The 18,268-nt window shown below is 48.8% G+C and overlaps 1 protein-coding gene across 1 annotated transcript in view; it reads left to right on the plus strand.

Annotated features, from left to right (window-relative positions):
• Positions 1 to 3,598: 3,598 nt before the first annotated feature.
• The window catches only part of LOC149434512 (uncharacterized), a gene marked incomplete at its 3' end in the record, with an annotated part of 99,967 nt that continues 85,297 nt past the window's right edge, over positions 3,599 to 18,268 (plus strand). The window contains exon 1 of the mRNA XM_089663695.1: positions 3,599 to 3,982. Within this exon, the coding sequence (XP_089519821.1) occupies positions 3,599 to 3,982 (384 nt within the window). The remainder of the gene's footprint in view (positions 3,983 to 18,268) is intronic.

Consider the following 18,268-nt stretch of genomic DNA (forward strand, 5'->3'; position numbering starts at 1 on the left):
ACCGTAGTGTATTACAACAATATTGGATAGTTAGATATATGTAGTCAGATACTGTGTTACTGTTAAAAAAAATTTTTTATTGCCATATTATAAATTTTTCCATATTTCATAATTTATTGAATATTAATAACCAGAGTATCACATATCAAGGGCTTACTTCTTGCAAGCCTATGGCCACGGCGTGTAAGAATATAACCTTTGAGATATTCAAAATTATTAATTATTAATAAATTTAATAAATATCATATCATTTAAAGTTTGTGATTGATGAAATTAGTTAGAGACCTTATTATTGTGTCTTACATTGGTAGGATATATTTTTGATTGTGTGTACCAATATTCATTTCTCACCAGTCTTTTGTGTTTTGTGTTAATATATATATAATTTTTGTACATAAATAAATTTTTATATTTATCTATTATAAGGCAAATTTTGTGTGTATGGTACGAAATCATATTGGCTAAAAGAATTCAAGGTATAATAATAAGTGGTGATCAAATTATCAAGGTGTCCAAATTATTGGTTTACTAAATATTTGCCGTATTTTAACGGCTGGAGGCACTGTAATATTTCATCTAAGGGAAAGGGACACGCCCTTTATAAATAATATATATCCTTACATAAACCACCACAACACCAGCCAAAGTCTAACATTACAAAGCATGATACGGTCCAGTGATTCCTCACTGACCATGATGTAACTGGACCTTCTTCACACAATTGATCTTAGTTGTTGCTACAACAATGTTTTTGTCAATGTGAGATGTTGTCAACTTTGTACTGACAGCAGGTAATCTTTACCATACACCTGAGACCTTCGAGGATCTGATCCTCAGGCACAAAACTCAGAATAGAATAAGCGACCTGCTTGACTTGGTTTCCCAAACGTCCATAAGGATCTGCATGTAATAGTCAACCTTCCCCACCAATAAAGTAAGATTGTTTCCAATTTTTAACTGGCTAAAAAAGTGCGCCTGTTCTAGAATTAATGGTATTGGGGATGGGAAGTTGGATTAGCTGCAGATGCGGTGGTGCGAGCAGAAGAGTTGAGGTGGTGGCCGGTGTGGTAGTGCCAGCACAGGGGTTGGCGTGGTGGCATCTGCAGTGGTGAGCGTAAGGGATGATGGGGCTCAGGTAAGGAAGGGGGGCGGACAGGCATGGTGATGAGAGCGAAGGGTAGCTTGGGCACATTGGTGAGAGCAGACGTGTTTCATGCACAGGCACCATAGGGAGTAAAGCGCTATGGTGTGCTGGTGAGAGCAGGTTGTAAGGTGTGTAGGTATGGAGGTGAGTAGGGTGCAGTGGTAAAAGTTGGAGGGGTGGATGGAATATGAGTATAGAGGGTATGACAGTAGGCAGTATGTGAGGATAAGGAGGATTACAGAAGGTATGACAGCAGGCAGTATGGGTGGATAAGGTTGAGTACAGAGGGTATGACAACGGGCAGTATGTGTGGATAAAGTGGAGTGCAGAGGGTATGACAACGGGCAGTATGTGTGGAGAAAGTGGAGTGCAGAGGGTATGACAACGGGCAGTATGTGTGGAGAAAGTGGAGTGCAGAGGGTATGACAATGGGCAGTATGTGAGGATAAGGTGGAGTACAGAGGGTATGACAGTAGGAACTATGTGAGGATATGGTGCAGTACAGAGGGTATGACAACGGGCAGTATGTGTGGATAAAGTGTAGTACAGAGGGTATGACAATGGGCAGTATGTGTGGATAAAGTGGAGTGCAGAGGGTATGACAACGGGCAGTATGTGAGGATAAGGTGGAGTACAGAGGGTATGACAGTAGGAACTATGTGAGGATATGGTGCAGTGCAGAGGGTATGACAACGGGCAGTATGTGTGGATAAAGTGTAGTACAGAGGGTATGACAATGGGCAGTATGTGTGGATAAAGTGGAGTGCAGAGGGTATGACAATGGGCAGTATGGGTGGATAAGGTGGAGTGCAGAGGGTATGACAATGGGCAGTATGTGTCGATAAAGTGCAGTACAGAGGGTATGACAATGGGCAGTATGTGTGGATAAAGTGGAGTGCAGAGGGTATGACAATGGGCAGTATGGGTGGATAAATTAGAGTGCAGAGGGTATGACAACGGGCAGTATTTGAGGATTTGGGGGAGTACAGAGGGTATGACTGGTGGCAGTATATGCTGATACGGTAGAGTAGAGAGGGTACAGTAACAGGCAGTATGTGCAGATAAGCAGAGGTATAGAAGGTATGATATCAGGGAGTATGGGCAGGAAAGGAGTGCAGAGGTTGTGACAGTGGGCAGTATGTGCAGATAAGGAGTACAGAGGTTATGATAATGGACAGTATGGGTGGATAAAATGGCGTACAGAGGGTATGACAATGGGCAGTATGGGTGGATAAGGTGGAGTACAGAGGGTATGATAATGGGCAGTATGGGTGGATAAGGTGGAGTACAGAGGGTATGACAACGGGCAGTATGGGTGGATAAGGTGGTGTACAGAGGGTATGATAATGGGCAGTATGCGTGGATAATGTGAAGTACAGAGGATATGACTATGGACAGTATGGGTGGAGTATAGAGGGTATGACAATGGGCAGTATGTGCAGGGAAGGAGGAGTACAGAGGGTATAATATTAGGGAGTATGGGCAAGAAAGGAGTGCAGAAGTTATGACAGTGGGCAGTATGTGCGATAGAGGAGGGTGCAGAGAAGGACAGTATGCAGAAAAGAAGTGCGCAATATATGACAGCAAGCAGTATGTGTGGGAATGGAGGGTACAACAAAGGACAGTGCGTGAAGTAGAGGTGTGCCAGAGGGTATGACAGCAGCCAGTATGTGCAGAAGAGGAGTGGCGGGAGGTAGGACAGCAGGCAGTACATGCAGGGCAGGAATGTAGAGGGTATAACAGCTGACAGTACTTGTAGGAGAGGCGTGCAGAGGGTAGGACAGCAGGTAGTATGTGCAGGAGAGGAGTGCGGAGGGTAGGACAGCAGGTAGTATGTGCAGGAGAGGAGTGCGGAGGGTAGGACAGCAGGTAGTACGTGCAGGAGAGGAGTGCGGAGGGTAGGACAGCAGGTAGCATGTGCAGGAGAGGAGTGCGGAGGGTAGGACAGCAGGTAGCACGTGCAGGAGAGGAGTGCGGAGGGTAGGACAGCAGGTAGTATGTGCAGGAGAGGAGTGCGGAGGGTAGGACAGCAGGTAGTACGTGCAGGAGAGGAGTGCGGAGGGTAGGACAGCAGGTAGCATGTGCAGGAGAGGAGTGCGGAGGGTAGGACAGCAGGTAGCACGTGCAGGAGAGGAGTGCGGAGGGTAGGACAGCAGGCAGTACGTGCAAGAGAGGAGTGCAGAGGGTAGGACAGCAGGTAGTACGTGCAGGAGAGGAGTGCGCAGGGTAGGACAGCAGGCAGTACGTGCAGGAGAGGAGTGCGGAGGGTAGGACAGCAGGCAGCATATGCAAAAGAAGTGTGCTGAAGGGTTATTATGTGCAGGAGAGGATTGTGAAGGATATAAAAGCAGCCAGTATACGCAGGAGCAGAATGCAGATGGTATGACAGCAGGCAGAATGTGCCCAGATTTTATGACAGTGGGCAATATGCTCAGGATAGGAATGCCAGAGGGCATGACAGTGGGCAGTTTGCTCAGGATAGAAATGCCAGAGGGCATGACAGTGGGCAGTATGCTCAGGATAGAAATGCCAGAGGGCATGACAGTGGGCAGTTTGCTCAGGATAGGAATTCCAGAAGGCATGACAGTGGGCAGTATGCTCAGGATAGGAATGCCAGAGGGCATGACAGTGGGCAGTATGCTCAGTATAGGAATGCCAGAGGGCATGACAGTGGGCAGTATGCTCAGGATAGGAATGCCAGAGGGCATGACAGTGGGCAGTATGCTCAGTATAGGAATGCCAGAGGGCATGACAGTGGGCAGTATGCTCAGTATAGGAATGCCAGAGGGCATGACAGTGGGCAGTATGCTCAGTATAGGAATGCCAGAGGGCATGACAGTGGGCAGTATGTGCGTATTTCCCAGCATGGCGGTACTGAACACACACATTGTACTAGTAATACTCAGACATGAGGCAACTGTATACATATACTCCCTATATTTACCTTTTTTTTGTACAAATACTACATTGATGAACTAGGAGTGTAGGGCTCTGGTTGGCGGATGACGATTGCAGTGATTGGTTAGTATACGCTGTATTTCCCAGCCTGGAAGAGCAGTATTCTAGTATATTGCCCCTTTGGTGACATTCCCATCCTGCTTATTACTATTGTTTCTAGAAGGATAGCTGTGCTCCTGGTTTAGTACATATTTAAAGGGATACACCTGATGTGGTGACTTGTAAGGTGTGGTACAGCCAGAAGAAAGCCCCGCCCACCACCCAGGAAAACAAAGGAAGCAGTAATGCTATGGCTGTGCAGCCTGGGAAAGGACCTGTGGGGGATGTAGTCCCCAGGGAGACTAGGGCTATCTACAGATTACATCTGGAACTACAGGAGCAGGGGCGGACTGACCATTTGGAAACTCGGGCACTGCCCAAGGGCCCGGGGTCAGTAGGGGGCCCCATGAGATGCCCCTGGTACGTTTTTCATAGGCTTTTTTGAGTTTGGACAAGGACACAGGGGCCCCATGATCCCCTATTGCCTGGGGGCCCCATGAGTTGTTAGTCCGCCCCTGTACAGGCCCCAGCAATTTTAAAGCTCTGCAAAGGAGGAGAAGAAGAGACTACTCTTGGGCTTGAGGCAGTCGTTGAGAGAACGTTGTGCTGACGGGACAATTCACTGCAGTGCGGGGGATGCAGAGGGGCCGAGTTGTTGACATTTCCACCATCAAGCCTGGTGTCGCTGTCTGATTGTGGGGGCGACATCACTGCAGCTGGCATTGCTGACCCCCAGACTGGGAATAGGAGACAAGTCACCATCCTAGGTGTCAGTGAGAGTCCACAGGCCATATCCTACTGCACCCTACTTATACATTGCTCACGTGGGACACCGCATAGGCACCTATACCTGGGTTCAGAGGGACTTATGTTTGAGCGCCCTGGATTTGGGCCCCAACGCACTGGCCAGTAGGAGCAGGCTGGCTAGAGACTGGCAGGCCATGTTCCTTGCATTGCCCTCCCGTAGAATAGAAACTAAGGATCAGTCATTGGTCTGCTCGTTATTTAATGTTATTTTATAACTATTTTTGGCTGTTGATTTATTGTGTGTTGCTACAATAACCATTCACCTTTCAGCCTTGGTGTGTCAGAGGGTTTGGTATTGCTGGGAAGGTTGTTGACATCCAGAGTCAGAGGACCCAAATATAAGCAGCTCCTTCTGAGGTAAGCACTTCATATACACTATATTGCCAAAACTATTGGCCCCGCCCTCCCAATCATGTGATTCAGGTGTTCCAATCCCCTCCATATCATGTGATTCAGGTGTTCCAATCCCCTCCATGGACACAGGTGTATACAATCCATCCCCTAGGCATGCAGACGGCTTCTACAAACATTGGTGAAAGAATGGGTCACTCTCAGGAGCTCAGTGACTCCAAGCGTGGTCCCGTGATAGGTGGCCACCTGTGCAATAAGTCTATCCGTGACATTTCCTGGCTACTAAATATTCCACGCTCAACTGTTAGTGGGATTATAACAAAGTGGAAGCAACTGGGAACAACAGCCACTCAGCCACCAAGTGGTAGGCCACGTCACATGACAGGGCGGGGTCAGCGCATGCTGAAGCGCACAGTGCGCAGAAGTCACCAACTGTCTGCAGAGTCAATAGCTAAAGACCTCCAGACTTGGTGTGGCCTTCAGATGAGCCCAACAACAGTGCGTAGAGAGCTTCATGGAATGGGTTTCCATGGCCGAGCAGCTGCATCCAAGCCTTCCATCACCAAGTGCAATGCAAAGTGTCGGATGCCGTGGTGTAAAGCACGCTGCCACTTGCCTCTAGAGCAGAGGAGGCGTGTTCTCTGGAGTGACCAATCACGCTTCTCTGTCTGGCAATCCGATGGACGTGTCTGGGTTTGGTGGTTGCCAGGAGAACGGTACTTGCCTGACTGCATTGTGTCAAGTATAAAGTTTAGCGGAGGGGAGACTATGGTGTGGGGTTGTTCCTCAGGGGTTGGGCTTGGCCTCCTAGTTTCAGTGAAGGGAACTCTTAAAGTGTAAGCATACCGAGACATTTTGGACAATTTCATTCTCCCAACTTTGTGGGAAGAGTTTGGGGATGGCCCCTTCCTGTTCCAACATGACTGCCCACCAGTGCACAAAGCAAGGTCCATAAAGACATGGAGGAGTCAGTTTGGGGTGGAGGAACTTGACTGTCCTGCACAAAGTCCTGACCTCAACCCCATAGAACACCTTTGGGATGAATTAGAGCGGAGACTGCGAGCCAGGCCTCCTCCCCTGACATTAGTGCCTGACCTGACAAATGTGCTTCTGGAAGAATGGTCCAACCTTCCCATAGGCACCCTCCTAAACCTTGTGGACGGCCTTCCCAGAAGAGTTGAAGCTGTTATAGCTGCAAAGGGCGGGGCCAACTCAATATTGAACCCTACGGACTAAGACTGGGAGGCCATTAATGGTCATGTGTGTGGAAAGGGCGGGGCCAACTCAATATTGAATCCTACGGACTAAGACTGGGAGGCCATTAATGGTCGTGTGTGGAAAGGGCGGAGCCAACTCAATATTGAATCCTACGGACTAAGACTGGGAGGCCATTAATGGTCATGTGCGTGGGAAGGGCGGGGCCAACTCAATATTGAACCCTACGGACTAAGACTGGGAGGCCATTAATGGTCATGTGTGTGGAAAGGGCGGGGCCAACTCAATATTGAACCCTACGGACTAAGACTAAGAGGCCATTAATGGTCATGTGTGTGTAAAGGCCAGCGGCCCAATACTTTTGGCAATATAGTGTATATACCCGTTTCCCTCAGCACAAAATATAACTACTCCTAAGTGAACATTTCACTCTACAGCTGTACAATATTTAGTCCGGTAACCTGACCTGTCCTTGTGATCTATACGAGCTGATGGGGGATTGCTGTATATTTCAGGTGTCATCTTCATTAGATACATTATTAATGATCCCTAAGTATCGAGATTTAGTTACGGTATATACATCAGAGATCTTTCCAGGGTTAGACTTTAGTACAGGATGCATCGTGGGGGAAGAACACGTTCTGGAGGCCATTGCACCAGAAGATACTTTTAGTCTTTCTTAAGAGTTGGTGAGTACTAAGCTGGCAAGGTGACTTGTCCTTGTGTAGCTGCTACCAGGGGTGGACTGGCCATTTGGAAACTCGGGCACTGCCCGAGGTCAGTAAGGGGCCCATGAGATGCCCCTGGTACCTTTCATAGGCCTTTTTGAGTGTGGTTTGAGTGTGGGCGAGGACACAGGGGCCCCATGATCCCCTATTGTCCGGGGGCCCCATGAGTTGTCATTCCAACCCTGGCTGGTACCATTGTGTCGGTGTTTGGACATGGCCATGCGTTGTCAACTATGCATTCTGACACCTTGTACAAGTGCAGTGTCTACAGCACGGATGTCAAACTGGGGGCCCTCCAGCTGTTGCCAAACTACAAGTCCCATGAGGCATTGCAAGATTGACAGTTACATGCATGACTGCCAAAGGAAGAGGCATGATGGGACTTGTAGTTTCGCAACAGCTGGAGGGCCGCCAGTTTGACACCCCTGGTCTACGGGGACACGAAGACATGAGATGGTTGTTACCTGAGCCTGCTGTGTTGAGCAACGAAGATGATGGCTTCAAAGTGCCGCTGTTCCCGGTAGACCCCTTAGCAGGTCTATCTCTTGGCAGGAAAGGGATGCTGCGGAGGTTTGATTATTTGTCTTAGTGTCCTCCTCTAGTTAGGCTGTTGGGTAACTTTAGTTTTTGGCTTCACTGAGTGGAGCAGTGATTGATTGTTTTTGCCTGTTCAGGGTTCCTAAGTGTTTGATTTCTCCCAATTGGTTATGGAGGAAACTTCCAGAATATAGGGCAGGAAGATGACCAGTATGAATACTTATGCCCCAGCCAGTCGCTGGAAAGAAGCATCCAGAAGGCAGCTGGGGAGGAGATACAGTTTTGGGACGCTCTGGGTGAGCATTCTTCCTCTCCAGTAGGATTCCAAGTCTCTGGGGGATGCTGCCCCTACAGACAGCTGAAGGGAGCTAAAGAGCTGCAGTCTGGGCCTCAGCAAGAGCTGGGCTGAGGTCAGGGCCAGGAAAAGGGGTGGCCGGAAGGGGCAGCTACCCTGGGCACTGTTGTATTATGTGAGGTGAGGGACACTATTAGGAGACTGAGGGGGAGGGGATTTGTGTTGGGAGGGGGAATTTTGAAGGCAGCAGGGGAAAGAATTCTTCTACAAGGAAATATTTGGGGGGTCTGGGGGTAGGAGTGCTGATTTAGGGGGATTTGTGTTGGGAGGCGGAATTTGGAAGGCAGTAGGGGTAAGAATTGTTCTAGAAGGAGAAATTTGAGGGGTCAGGGGGTAGGAGTGCTGATTTAGGGGGATTTGTGTTGGGAGGCGGAATTTGGAAGGCAGTAGGGGTAAGAATTGTTCTAGAAGGAGAAATTTGAGGGGTCAGGGGGTAGGAGTGCTGATTTAGGGGGATTTGTGTTGGGAAGGGGGGGGAAGGGGGAGAGGATTTGTGCTAGGAGGGGAGATTTCAGCAGGGGGTGAACTTGTACTGTGAAGGTGGTAAGCATGCAGATTAGTGCTCAAGTTTTTTTTGGGAGGGGGGATTTTTCTGACACATAATGCCCATTCATCTAGGTGGTGAGGAGCACAGTTTGGCATGTTCGCCTGGGGCTCTAGATGACATTGTCTCGGCACTGGCTGAGGGCCTAGAGGAGAGTGATGCGTATTTCTGCAGGATGGCACTACCTTGAAGTCCTATAAACAGTGTCCTGTGGCAATCCTAACTAAAAAGAATTTCACCACTCTATAACAAGTCAGTAGTCTATAATATGCTGTCTTCTGCTGGCCAGTTCGTTGGGGCCCAAATGTTATGTCAGAGCGCTCAGGATAATGGCCCTTTATGCCCTGATGATGACACTAACTCTAGTCCCTTAAAACACTGATAATGTAATTGGCTCTGTGATACTCACAGGCAGCATTGTCCCTCTTTTATCAACGTATAATGTGAGTTGACCAACGTGATCCCGCCATCTTCTTGTCTTAGCAGACATTGTTACCATCACAACCTTCATACATTAACCTCCCTGGCGGTATGATTATTTCCGATTTTTGGTGCTGAAAGCGGTACCATTTTTTTGCATGGAAATATGTATTTTTTTATTGTAGGCTGTAATTTTTAGGAAAAACTCACTGAAATCTGTCCGAACAAGAGTCTAGTAAACATCCCGGGGAGGATAAAATTTGAAACACAAAATCATAAATTATAACTTAATAAATAATCATAAAAAATAATAATAATAAATTTAATTCAATAATATAATCAAACCAAAAACACTGAAATGTGAAATAGAGCGCCAAGTTCGCACATCGCTGAGCTCAGTCGCAAAATCGTTTTCAGTTTCTGATGACGAATTTCCCCCACGAATCATTATCACTCAATTCTGTAAGTGGTTCTGATTTACTATCGCTGTTCTCTAGCCGGTCTAAAACCGCGTCTGACCTAAAGGGACGCTTTTTGGACGCCATGGACGTTTCTCAGTTTCCAGGCAGAAAGAACAGACAAAATGCAGGCAGGGCGCCGGACAAAGCACTCGGGACAATATGTATGTGAAATAGGTTGAAACAGCAATGTTTTACTGTGTAAAATGAAAAAAAAAAAAAAGACATTTTTTAAAATTTTTAAATTTCCCGCCGCCGGCGGCGCCCGTACGTCCCGACGTCACAGGGACAGGACACAGAAGCCGGATGCCGGCATCGGCCGGAGGAGATGGCCGGGGACGCTGCAGGGGACACATCGTGGGAGCGCAGGGTAAGGTAAGTGAAGAACACATGCCGGAGCAGCGCCGCATGGTATTCCCGAGTGTAGCTCGGGGTTACCGCTTTTGGTACTGAAATGTTACCCCGAGCTACACTCGGGAATACCGCCAGGGAGGTTAAGCACCAAAAGCTGTACTTCTGGGTATGGAGGGTCAGGTGACTCATCCATGTGACAGTTCTGGACCAATTAACAATTTCACAGGGGAGCCTTGTGTGAACTACAACTCCAGCAACTTAAAGCTCAATCACTTTGTCTCTCACACTCCCCCCTTCCCAATGGAGCAAAGCAATTTTTACACTTCTTCCATGGACCTGTTTATTCAGCGATAATGACATCACTTAAGATAACAATGTAATACATATATGCTTTTTATTCATAAATATTGCCTTCCAACATATTTTCTTTTTGCATTTGCTTAGACCAGTGGTTCTCAACCTTTCTAATGCCGCGACCCCTTAATACAGTTCCTCATGTTGTGGTGACCCCCAACCATAAAATTATTTTCATTGCTACTTCATAACTGTAATTTTGCAGTGGGAGTAGTAGTGCCCCATCACTGGTGTCAGTGGGATGAATAGTGCCCCATCATTGGTGTCAGTGGGAGGAATAGTGCCCCATCACTGATGTCAGTGGGATGAATAGTGCCCCATCATTGGTGTCAGTGGGAGGAATAGTGCCCCATCATTGGTGTCAGTGGGAGGAATAGTGCCCCATCATTGGTGTCAGTGGGAGGAATAGTGCCCCATCATTGGTGTCAGTGGGAGGAATAGTGCCCCATCATTGGTGTCAGTGGGAGGAATAGTGCCCCATCGTTGGTATCAGTGGGATGAATAGTGCCCCATCACTGGTGTCAGTGGGAGGAATAGTGCCCCATCGTTGGTATCAGTGGGAGGAATAGTGCCCCATCATTGGTGTCAGTGGGAGGAATAGTGCCCCATCATTGGTGTCAGTGGGAGGAATAGTGTCCCATCATTGGTGTCAGTGGGAGGAATAGTGCCCCATCACTGATGTCAGTGGGATGAATAGTGCCCCATCACTGGTGTCAGTGGGAGGAATAGTGCCCCATCACTGATGTCAGTGGGATGAATAGTGCCCCATCACTGGTGTCAGTGGGATGCATAGTGCCCCATCACTGGTGTCAGTGGGAGGAATAGTGCCCCATCACTGATGTCAGTGGGATGAATAGTGCCCCATCACTGGTGTCAGTGGGATGCATAGTGCCCCATCGTTGCTATCAGTGGGAGGAATAGTGTCCCATCACTGGTGTCAGTGGGAGGAATAGTGCCCCATCACTGGTGTCAGTGGGAGGAATAGTGCCCCATCGTTGGTGTCAGTGGGAGGAATAGTGCCCCATTGTTGGTGTCAGTGGGAGGAATAGTGCCCCATCGTTGGTGTCAGTGGGAGGAATAGTGCCCCATCGTTGGTGTCAGTGGGAGGAATAGTGCCCCATCGTTGGTGTCAGTGGGAGGAATAGTGCCCCATCGTTGGTGTCAGTGGGAGGAATAGTGCCCCATCGTTGGTGTCAGTGGGAGGAATAGTGCCCCATCGTTGGTGTCAGTGGGAGGAATAGTGCCCCATCGTTGGTGTCAGTGGGAGGAATAGTGCCCCATCGTTGGTGTCAGTGGGAGGAATAGTGCCCCATCATTGGGGTCAGGGGGGGGGGAAATAGTGTCCCATCGTTGGTGTCAGTGGGGGGAGGAATAGTGCCCCATCACTGGTGTCAGTGGGAGGAATAGTGCCCCATCATTGATGTCAGTGTGGTGGAGGGGAGAATAGTGCCCCATCATTGGGGTCAGGGGGGGGGGGGGAAATAGTGCCCCATCATTGGTGTCAGTGGGGGGAGGAATAGTGCCCCATCGTTGGTGTCAGTGGGGGGAGGAATAGTGCCCCATCGTTGGTGTCAGTGGGGGGAGGAATAGTGCCCCATCGTTGGTGTCAGTGGGGGGAGGAATACTGCCCCATCGTTGGTGTCAGTGGGGGGAGGAATATTGCCCCATCCTTGGTGTCAGTGGGGGGAGGAATACTGCCCCATCGTTGGTGTCAGTGAGGGGAGGAATAGTGCCCCATCGTTGGTATTAGTGACACAAATGATGGGGCACTATTCCTCCCACTGACACCAATGATACTTACTTTGCTGACCCCTGTTCCAGCCTGGGCTCGCTCTCTCACTTACCTGTCAGCTGTCTTCCTTCTCTGGCCGCTCTCCTCTTCACTCGCTCCGGCAGCTCCCTCGGTCTTCTTTGATGTACGCGCGCTGCCGCTCGGCTCCTCCTCTCCAAGCTCCACCTCCTCGCCGGTGATTGGCCGCCTGTGTGCCTCTCCTGAGCTACAGTTCCGGTGGCCAATCAGCGGCGAGGAGGCGGAGCTGCTGAGCGATCCCGGAGGTGTGGCCAGGTGACAGGAGCAGCGTATCATCCCGCCCACACATCGCCGGAGACAGCAGCGGTGTCTCGGTTCCTAAGACCATCGGAAATATGTGTTTTCCGATGGTCTTAGGCGACCCCTGGGAAATGGTCGTTCGACCCCTAAAGGGGTCGCGACCCCCAGGTTGAGAACCGCTGGCTTAGACAGTTAAACGTAACAAAACTATTTATTATTTATTTATTTCAGGTACTTATACAGCGCCGTCAATTTACGCCGCACTTTACATATATATTGTACATTCACATCAGTCCCCGCCCCCGAGGAGCGTACAATCTAAGGTCCCTAACTCACATTATTATTATTATACAGTATATAGCGCCAAAAGTTTGATCAGCGCTGTACATTATAATGGGAGACAATACAGTAACAATACAATGTGATACACGAGGGGATCGAGGGCCCTGCTCCTTGGAGCTTACAATCTAGGAGGGAGGGGATAGTGGTACAGGAGGAAATAGCTGTGGGGGATGGAGTAGTGGGAAGAGAGGAGGAGATCAGCAGTTAGGTGAGGGTGGGGTAGGCTTCTCTGAAGAGATGGGTTTTCAGGGTGCGCCTAAAGGTGAGGAGGGAAGGTGACAGTCTGATGGATTGGGGTAGTGAGTTCCAGAGGATGGGGGAGGCCCTGGAGAAGTCTTGGAGATGGGCATGGGAGGAGGAGACCAGGGAACTGGAGAGTAGGAGGTCTTGTGAGGAGCGGAGTGTGCATGTTGGGTGGTACTTGGATATTAGGTCAGTGATGTAGTTTGGGGCAGTATGGTGGACGGCTTTGTACGTCAGTGTTAATATTTTATCTGTTGGGCAATCGGAAGCCAGTGGAGGGATTGGCAGAGGGGGGTGGTGGACACTGAGTGGAGGGATTGGCAGAGGGGGGTGGAGGACACTGAGTGGAGGCCAGTGGAGGGATTGGCAGAGGGGGGTGGAGGACACTGAGTGGAGGCCAGTGGAGGGATTGGCAGAGGGGGGTGGAGGACACTGAGTGGAGGCCAGTGGAGGGATTGGCAGAGGGGGGTGGTGGAGATGGAGCGGTTGGTGAGGTGGATGAGTCTGCCAGCAGTATTCAGGATGGACTGAAGTGGGGATAGCCTGCGGCGAGGCAGGCCAGTGAGGAGGGAGTTGCAGTAGTCAAGTCGTGATATGATGAGGGAGTGGATGAGTTGCTTTGTGGTTTCTGGGGTTAGGAACGTGCGGATTTTGTAGATGTTGCGGAGGTGGAGTCTACATGAATTTGTCAGCGATTGGACATGGGGCTGGAAGGACAGATTGGAGTCTAGAATGACACCTAGGACTTTGGCTTGCGGGGTGGGACTGATGGTGGCATTGTTGGTTGTGATGGAGAAGTCAGAGGGGGGCGCGGGCTGGGGGGAAAACTAGGAGCTCGGTTTTAGCAATGTTTAGTTTGAGGAAGTGGAGTGACATCCAGTCTATGTCGTTCAGAAGGCTAGTGATTCGGGTGGAGACTGAAGGGGTGAGGTGAGGGGTGGAGAGATAGATTTGAGTGTCATCGGCATAGAGGGGGCATTCCTACACATACTGGGGCCAATTTAGACAGGAGCCAATTCACCTACCAGCATGTCTTTGGAGTGTGGGAGGAAACTGGAGTACCCGGAGGAAGCCCATGCAGGCACAGGGAGAACATGCAAACTCCAGGCAGGTGGTGCCCTGGTTGGGATTCGAACCAACGACCCGAGTACTGCCAGGCGGAAGTGCTAACCATTTAGCCACTGTGCTGCCCAAAACTAAAAAAAGAGCACTTTTTCTTGCCAAGTGTTAGTTTAAAAATAGTGTACCTGGCACCCGGCGATCTCCGGGGATTTGAGACGGGGGAGAGACCTGTATGTAAGCAATACAGATCTCTCCCTCAGTTCCTGCACACTGCTTTGTATGGCTCTGCATAGCAGAGTCATACAAAGCAGTGTGCTTAAATTATAACACCCACCCCCACAGTAAAACACTCCCAGAACACAGTTAACCCTTTGATTGCCCCAGATGTTAACCCTTTCCTGCCCAGTGCCATTAGTAGAGTGTCAGTGCGTTTTATTAGCACTGATTGGTGTCACTGAGGATACAAGTGACACCAAGTCAATTCCCCCCCCCAGGGTCAGAATGCCCGTCGCAGTCATGCTATAAGTTGCTGATCGCCACCATTATTAGTTAAAAAAAAAAATTCCAGTATCTATACCGCCATTTGTAAACGCTATAACTTTCATGTAAACCAATTAATTTACACATAGCGGGATTTTGTTTAGCAAAGAGAGCAGAATACATTTTGGCCTAAATTTAGGACAAAATTAGGGGTTTTTTAATTTTTTACTGGACATGTTTTATAACAAAAAGTCAAAATTATTGTTTTTGTTTTTTCAAAATTGTGGGCCTTTCTAAGTTAATAGCACAAAAAATAAAAACGCACAGGCAATCAAATACCACCAAAAGAAAGCTCTATTTGTTGGGGAAAAAAAGGACGTAAATTTCATTTGGGTGCAGCACTGCACGACCGCGCAATTGTCAGTTAAAGTAAGGCAGCGCCATATCGCAGAACATGGCCTGGCCAGGAAGGGGAGGGGAATCCCATGGAGGGCGAGGGGTTAAAATATCACCAAAATGATGATTCTGGTACATAGCATTGCGAAGTTGTTTTGGTTTTGTTTTTTTTGCCACTGTTGCACCTTTTTAAATTTTGCGCCATGTAAATATACAGCACGTTATGCAGGCCATACACGGGTCGAATTCCAAACAAATTTTCTTCAGAAAGTCGGAAATTTTGTGCGTTTTGTAATCCGATGGTACCACCATTGGTTTTGAAATTCAAGCCACCAAGCTTTCAATTTCACCTCGTGTTGCTACAGAAAAGAATTTTCGTGGCCAAGAATTTTCTTTTCTTCCCAGGTCACCGCTTTATATTTCTCGCACGATTCTCCCATCGTTGATTCAAAATTCGTTAGTCTTTCAAAACATTTCCAACATGCCCGATCACTCAAATTCGATGGTCACATGAAAATCGCCTGTCTCTTTGGCCCACTAATGGTGCGAAATTTGAACGAAAATTCTTAGAAAAGATTTTCAAAAGAAAATTCTTTTGGAATTCGATCCGCGTATGGATGACTTTACGTGTGCAAAAATATGAACAAATATTCCCCCGGGAAAAACTCACATACCAACATCGCGGTGCGTATCGCTAGTTTCAGCAGGTGTGGCGGGGCGGCTAGATACGCCTGGTCTGGCCCCTCCTCAATTAATAGCAGACCGACTCTTACAGGTGTAACGCTTTATATTCGGTATATTGCTCCACTTATCCCCCCCTTAGCCCCCGGTTCACATCTATGTGGCCGGGCGGGCCACGTTCTGCGCAGGCAGGAGAGCCCATTCATTTGAATGGACTCCTGTGCCCGTGACATGCAGGGAAGAAGTCCCGGCACTCCCAAAAATACAGCCGAGATTCCCAGTACGGTTGCGTTTTCCAGTGCGGGCGGCGTGCCATCAGAACTAATGGCACACGCCCACGGGTCCGCATTCCTCTGTGCGGGTGGTGAGGGTGCATGGATTTTCGTGCGGATCCACAGCGGCACCACCCGCACAGATGTGAACCTAGTCTTAGGGGATGTCATATATATCCACAGTTTTTTCTGATTGGATGTGTCGGGTGAACCAGTTGTCCCCCTTTTTTTTTTTTTTTTTTTATATCTTTGTTCATGTTGGTTTAATTTTGATTTTTGTTCCTTTCCCCCATTTATATATACATCTTGATGGGGAGGAATAAAAGGTAAAAAGGAAAAAAGTTATGTATTGTCAAGATAGCCGTGGATCCTTGTGTCTACTGCTAGGATTGGTCGTTGCTTCAGTTCTTCTGTATGTTACAGGATCTGCGTATCCGCATTGTTTTGCCTATACATAATTCCGTTGGTAGAGAAATATTATGGTTGATTCTTAAACTCTGTTCACTGTCTTGACAATTAAAGTTGTTTGGATTTTAAAAAAAAAAAATTAACAAACAAAACATAAAAAAACAAAAAAAAAGTTTATATTTTAACCACTTCCCATCTGGTCCATATTTATAAACGTCCTCCCCGCTTCCCAGCTTGTGCACGCTCCCTGGGAGAGCACGTACCGCGATCCGGTGCCCGCTGTGTCCTCCAGATAATCACTGTACTCTGTGTGGTCCTGATCATGTGATCACTGATTGGCCAACCAGTGATCACATGAATAGTAGTAAGCAAGATGTCACTTCTGATATCATTGCTTACTACGTGTGAATCTGTGAATGATCACAGAGATCACATGGTACAGGGCTATTCACAACAGCCTTGTACCATGTGACAAGCTGTGAAAAATCAAAGCTCACACAGTATTTCTCAGTGGCTGCAAGAATGCAGCCAGAGAGAAGGACAAATGATTGCTTTTACAACCTTTATGGGTGTAAAAGCAATCTGTGTAGTAAAAAAGAAAATCTTCATCACCCCCCACAAGTAGTACAGTGTCACTATGGTGTACTGTACTGCTAGGGTGACAGTATGTTAAAAAAAAAAATATTAAATTAAAATGTAAAATAATTTTTGGTTATAAACTAATTTGGATTATTTTTTTTTTACTAAAAAGATAACTGAATTAATTTTGGCCAAGATTTATGAAGAAAGATTATTTGCTAAATTTTAGAAAAACACTTTTTTGTAAATTTTTTGACTTTTTCATTTATATAGCAAAAAAAAAAAAATCTTAAGGGTGAATAAATACCACCAAAATAAAGTTTTATCTGTCTCAAAAAAATGCCCAAAAAATCATATGGGTACAGTGTTGCATGACCGCGCAATTGTCATTCAAAGTGTGATAGCGCTGAAGGGGGGGAAAGTGTCCGGACTGGAAGGGGGGGGAAAGTGTCCGGACTGGAAGGGGGGTGAAAGTGTCCGGACTGGAAGGGGGGTGAAAGTGTCCGGACTGGAAGGGGGGGAAAGTGTCCGTACTGGAAGGGGGGTGAAAGTGTCCGGACTGGAAGGGGGTGAAAGTGTCCGGACTGGAAGGGGGGGAAAGTGTCCGGACCGGGAAGGGGGTGAAAGTGTCCGGACTGGAAGGGGGGGAAAGTGTCCGGACTGGAAGGGGGTGAAAGTGTCCGGACTGGAAGGGGGGGAAAGTGTCCGGACCGGGAAGGGGGTGAAAGTGTCCGGACTGGAAGGGGGTGAAAGTGTCCGGACCGGGAAGGGGGGGAAAGTGTCCGGACTGGAAGGGGGGGAAAGTGTCTGGACTGGAAGGGGGGGAAAGTGTCCGGACTGGAAGGGGGTGAAAGTGTCCGGACTGGAAGGGGGGGGAAAGTGTCCGGACTGGAAGGGGGGTGAAAGTGTCCGGACTGGAAGGGGGGTGAAAGTGTCCGGACTGGAAGGGGGGCGAAAGTGTCCGGACTGGAAGGGGGGGGAAAGTGTCCGGACTGGAAGGGGGGGGAAAGTGTCCGGACTGGAAGGGGGGTGAAAGTGTCCGGACTGGAAGGGGGGTGAAAGTGTCCGGACTGGAAGGGGGGTGAAAGTGTCCGGACTGGAAGGGGGGCGAAAGTGTCCGGACTGGAAGGGGGTGAAAGTGCCCGGACTGGAAGGGGGGGAAGTGTCTGGACTGGAAGGGGGGGAAGTGTCCGGACCGGGAAGGGGGGAAAGTGTCTGGACTGGAAGGGGGTGAAAGTGTCCGGACTGGAAGGGGGTGAAAGTGTCCGGACTGGAAGGGGGGTGAAAGTGTCCGGACTGGAAGGGGGGTGAAAGTGTCCGGACTGGAAGGGGGGCGAAAGTGTCCGGACTGGAAGGGGGTGAAAGTGCCCGGACTGGAAGGGGGGGGGGAAGTGTCTGGACTGGAAGGGGGGGAAGTGTCCGGACCGGGAAGGGGGGAAAGTGTCTGGACTGGAAGGGGGTGAAAGTGTCCGGACTGGAAGGGGGTGAAAG

Source organism: Staurois parvus, unplaced genomic scaffold (genome assembly GCF_062004578.1).
Source record: "Staurois parvus isolate SC_StPar_1 unplaced genomic scaffold, SC_StPar_1.0 ptg001752l, whole genome shotgun sequence".
NCBI lineage: Eukaryota > Metazoa > Chordata > Amphibia > Anura > Ranidae > Staurois > Staurois parvus.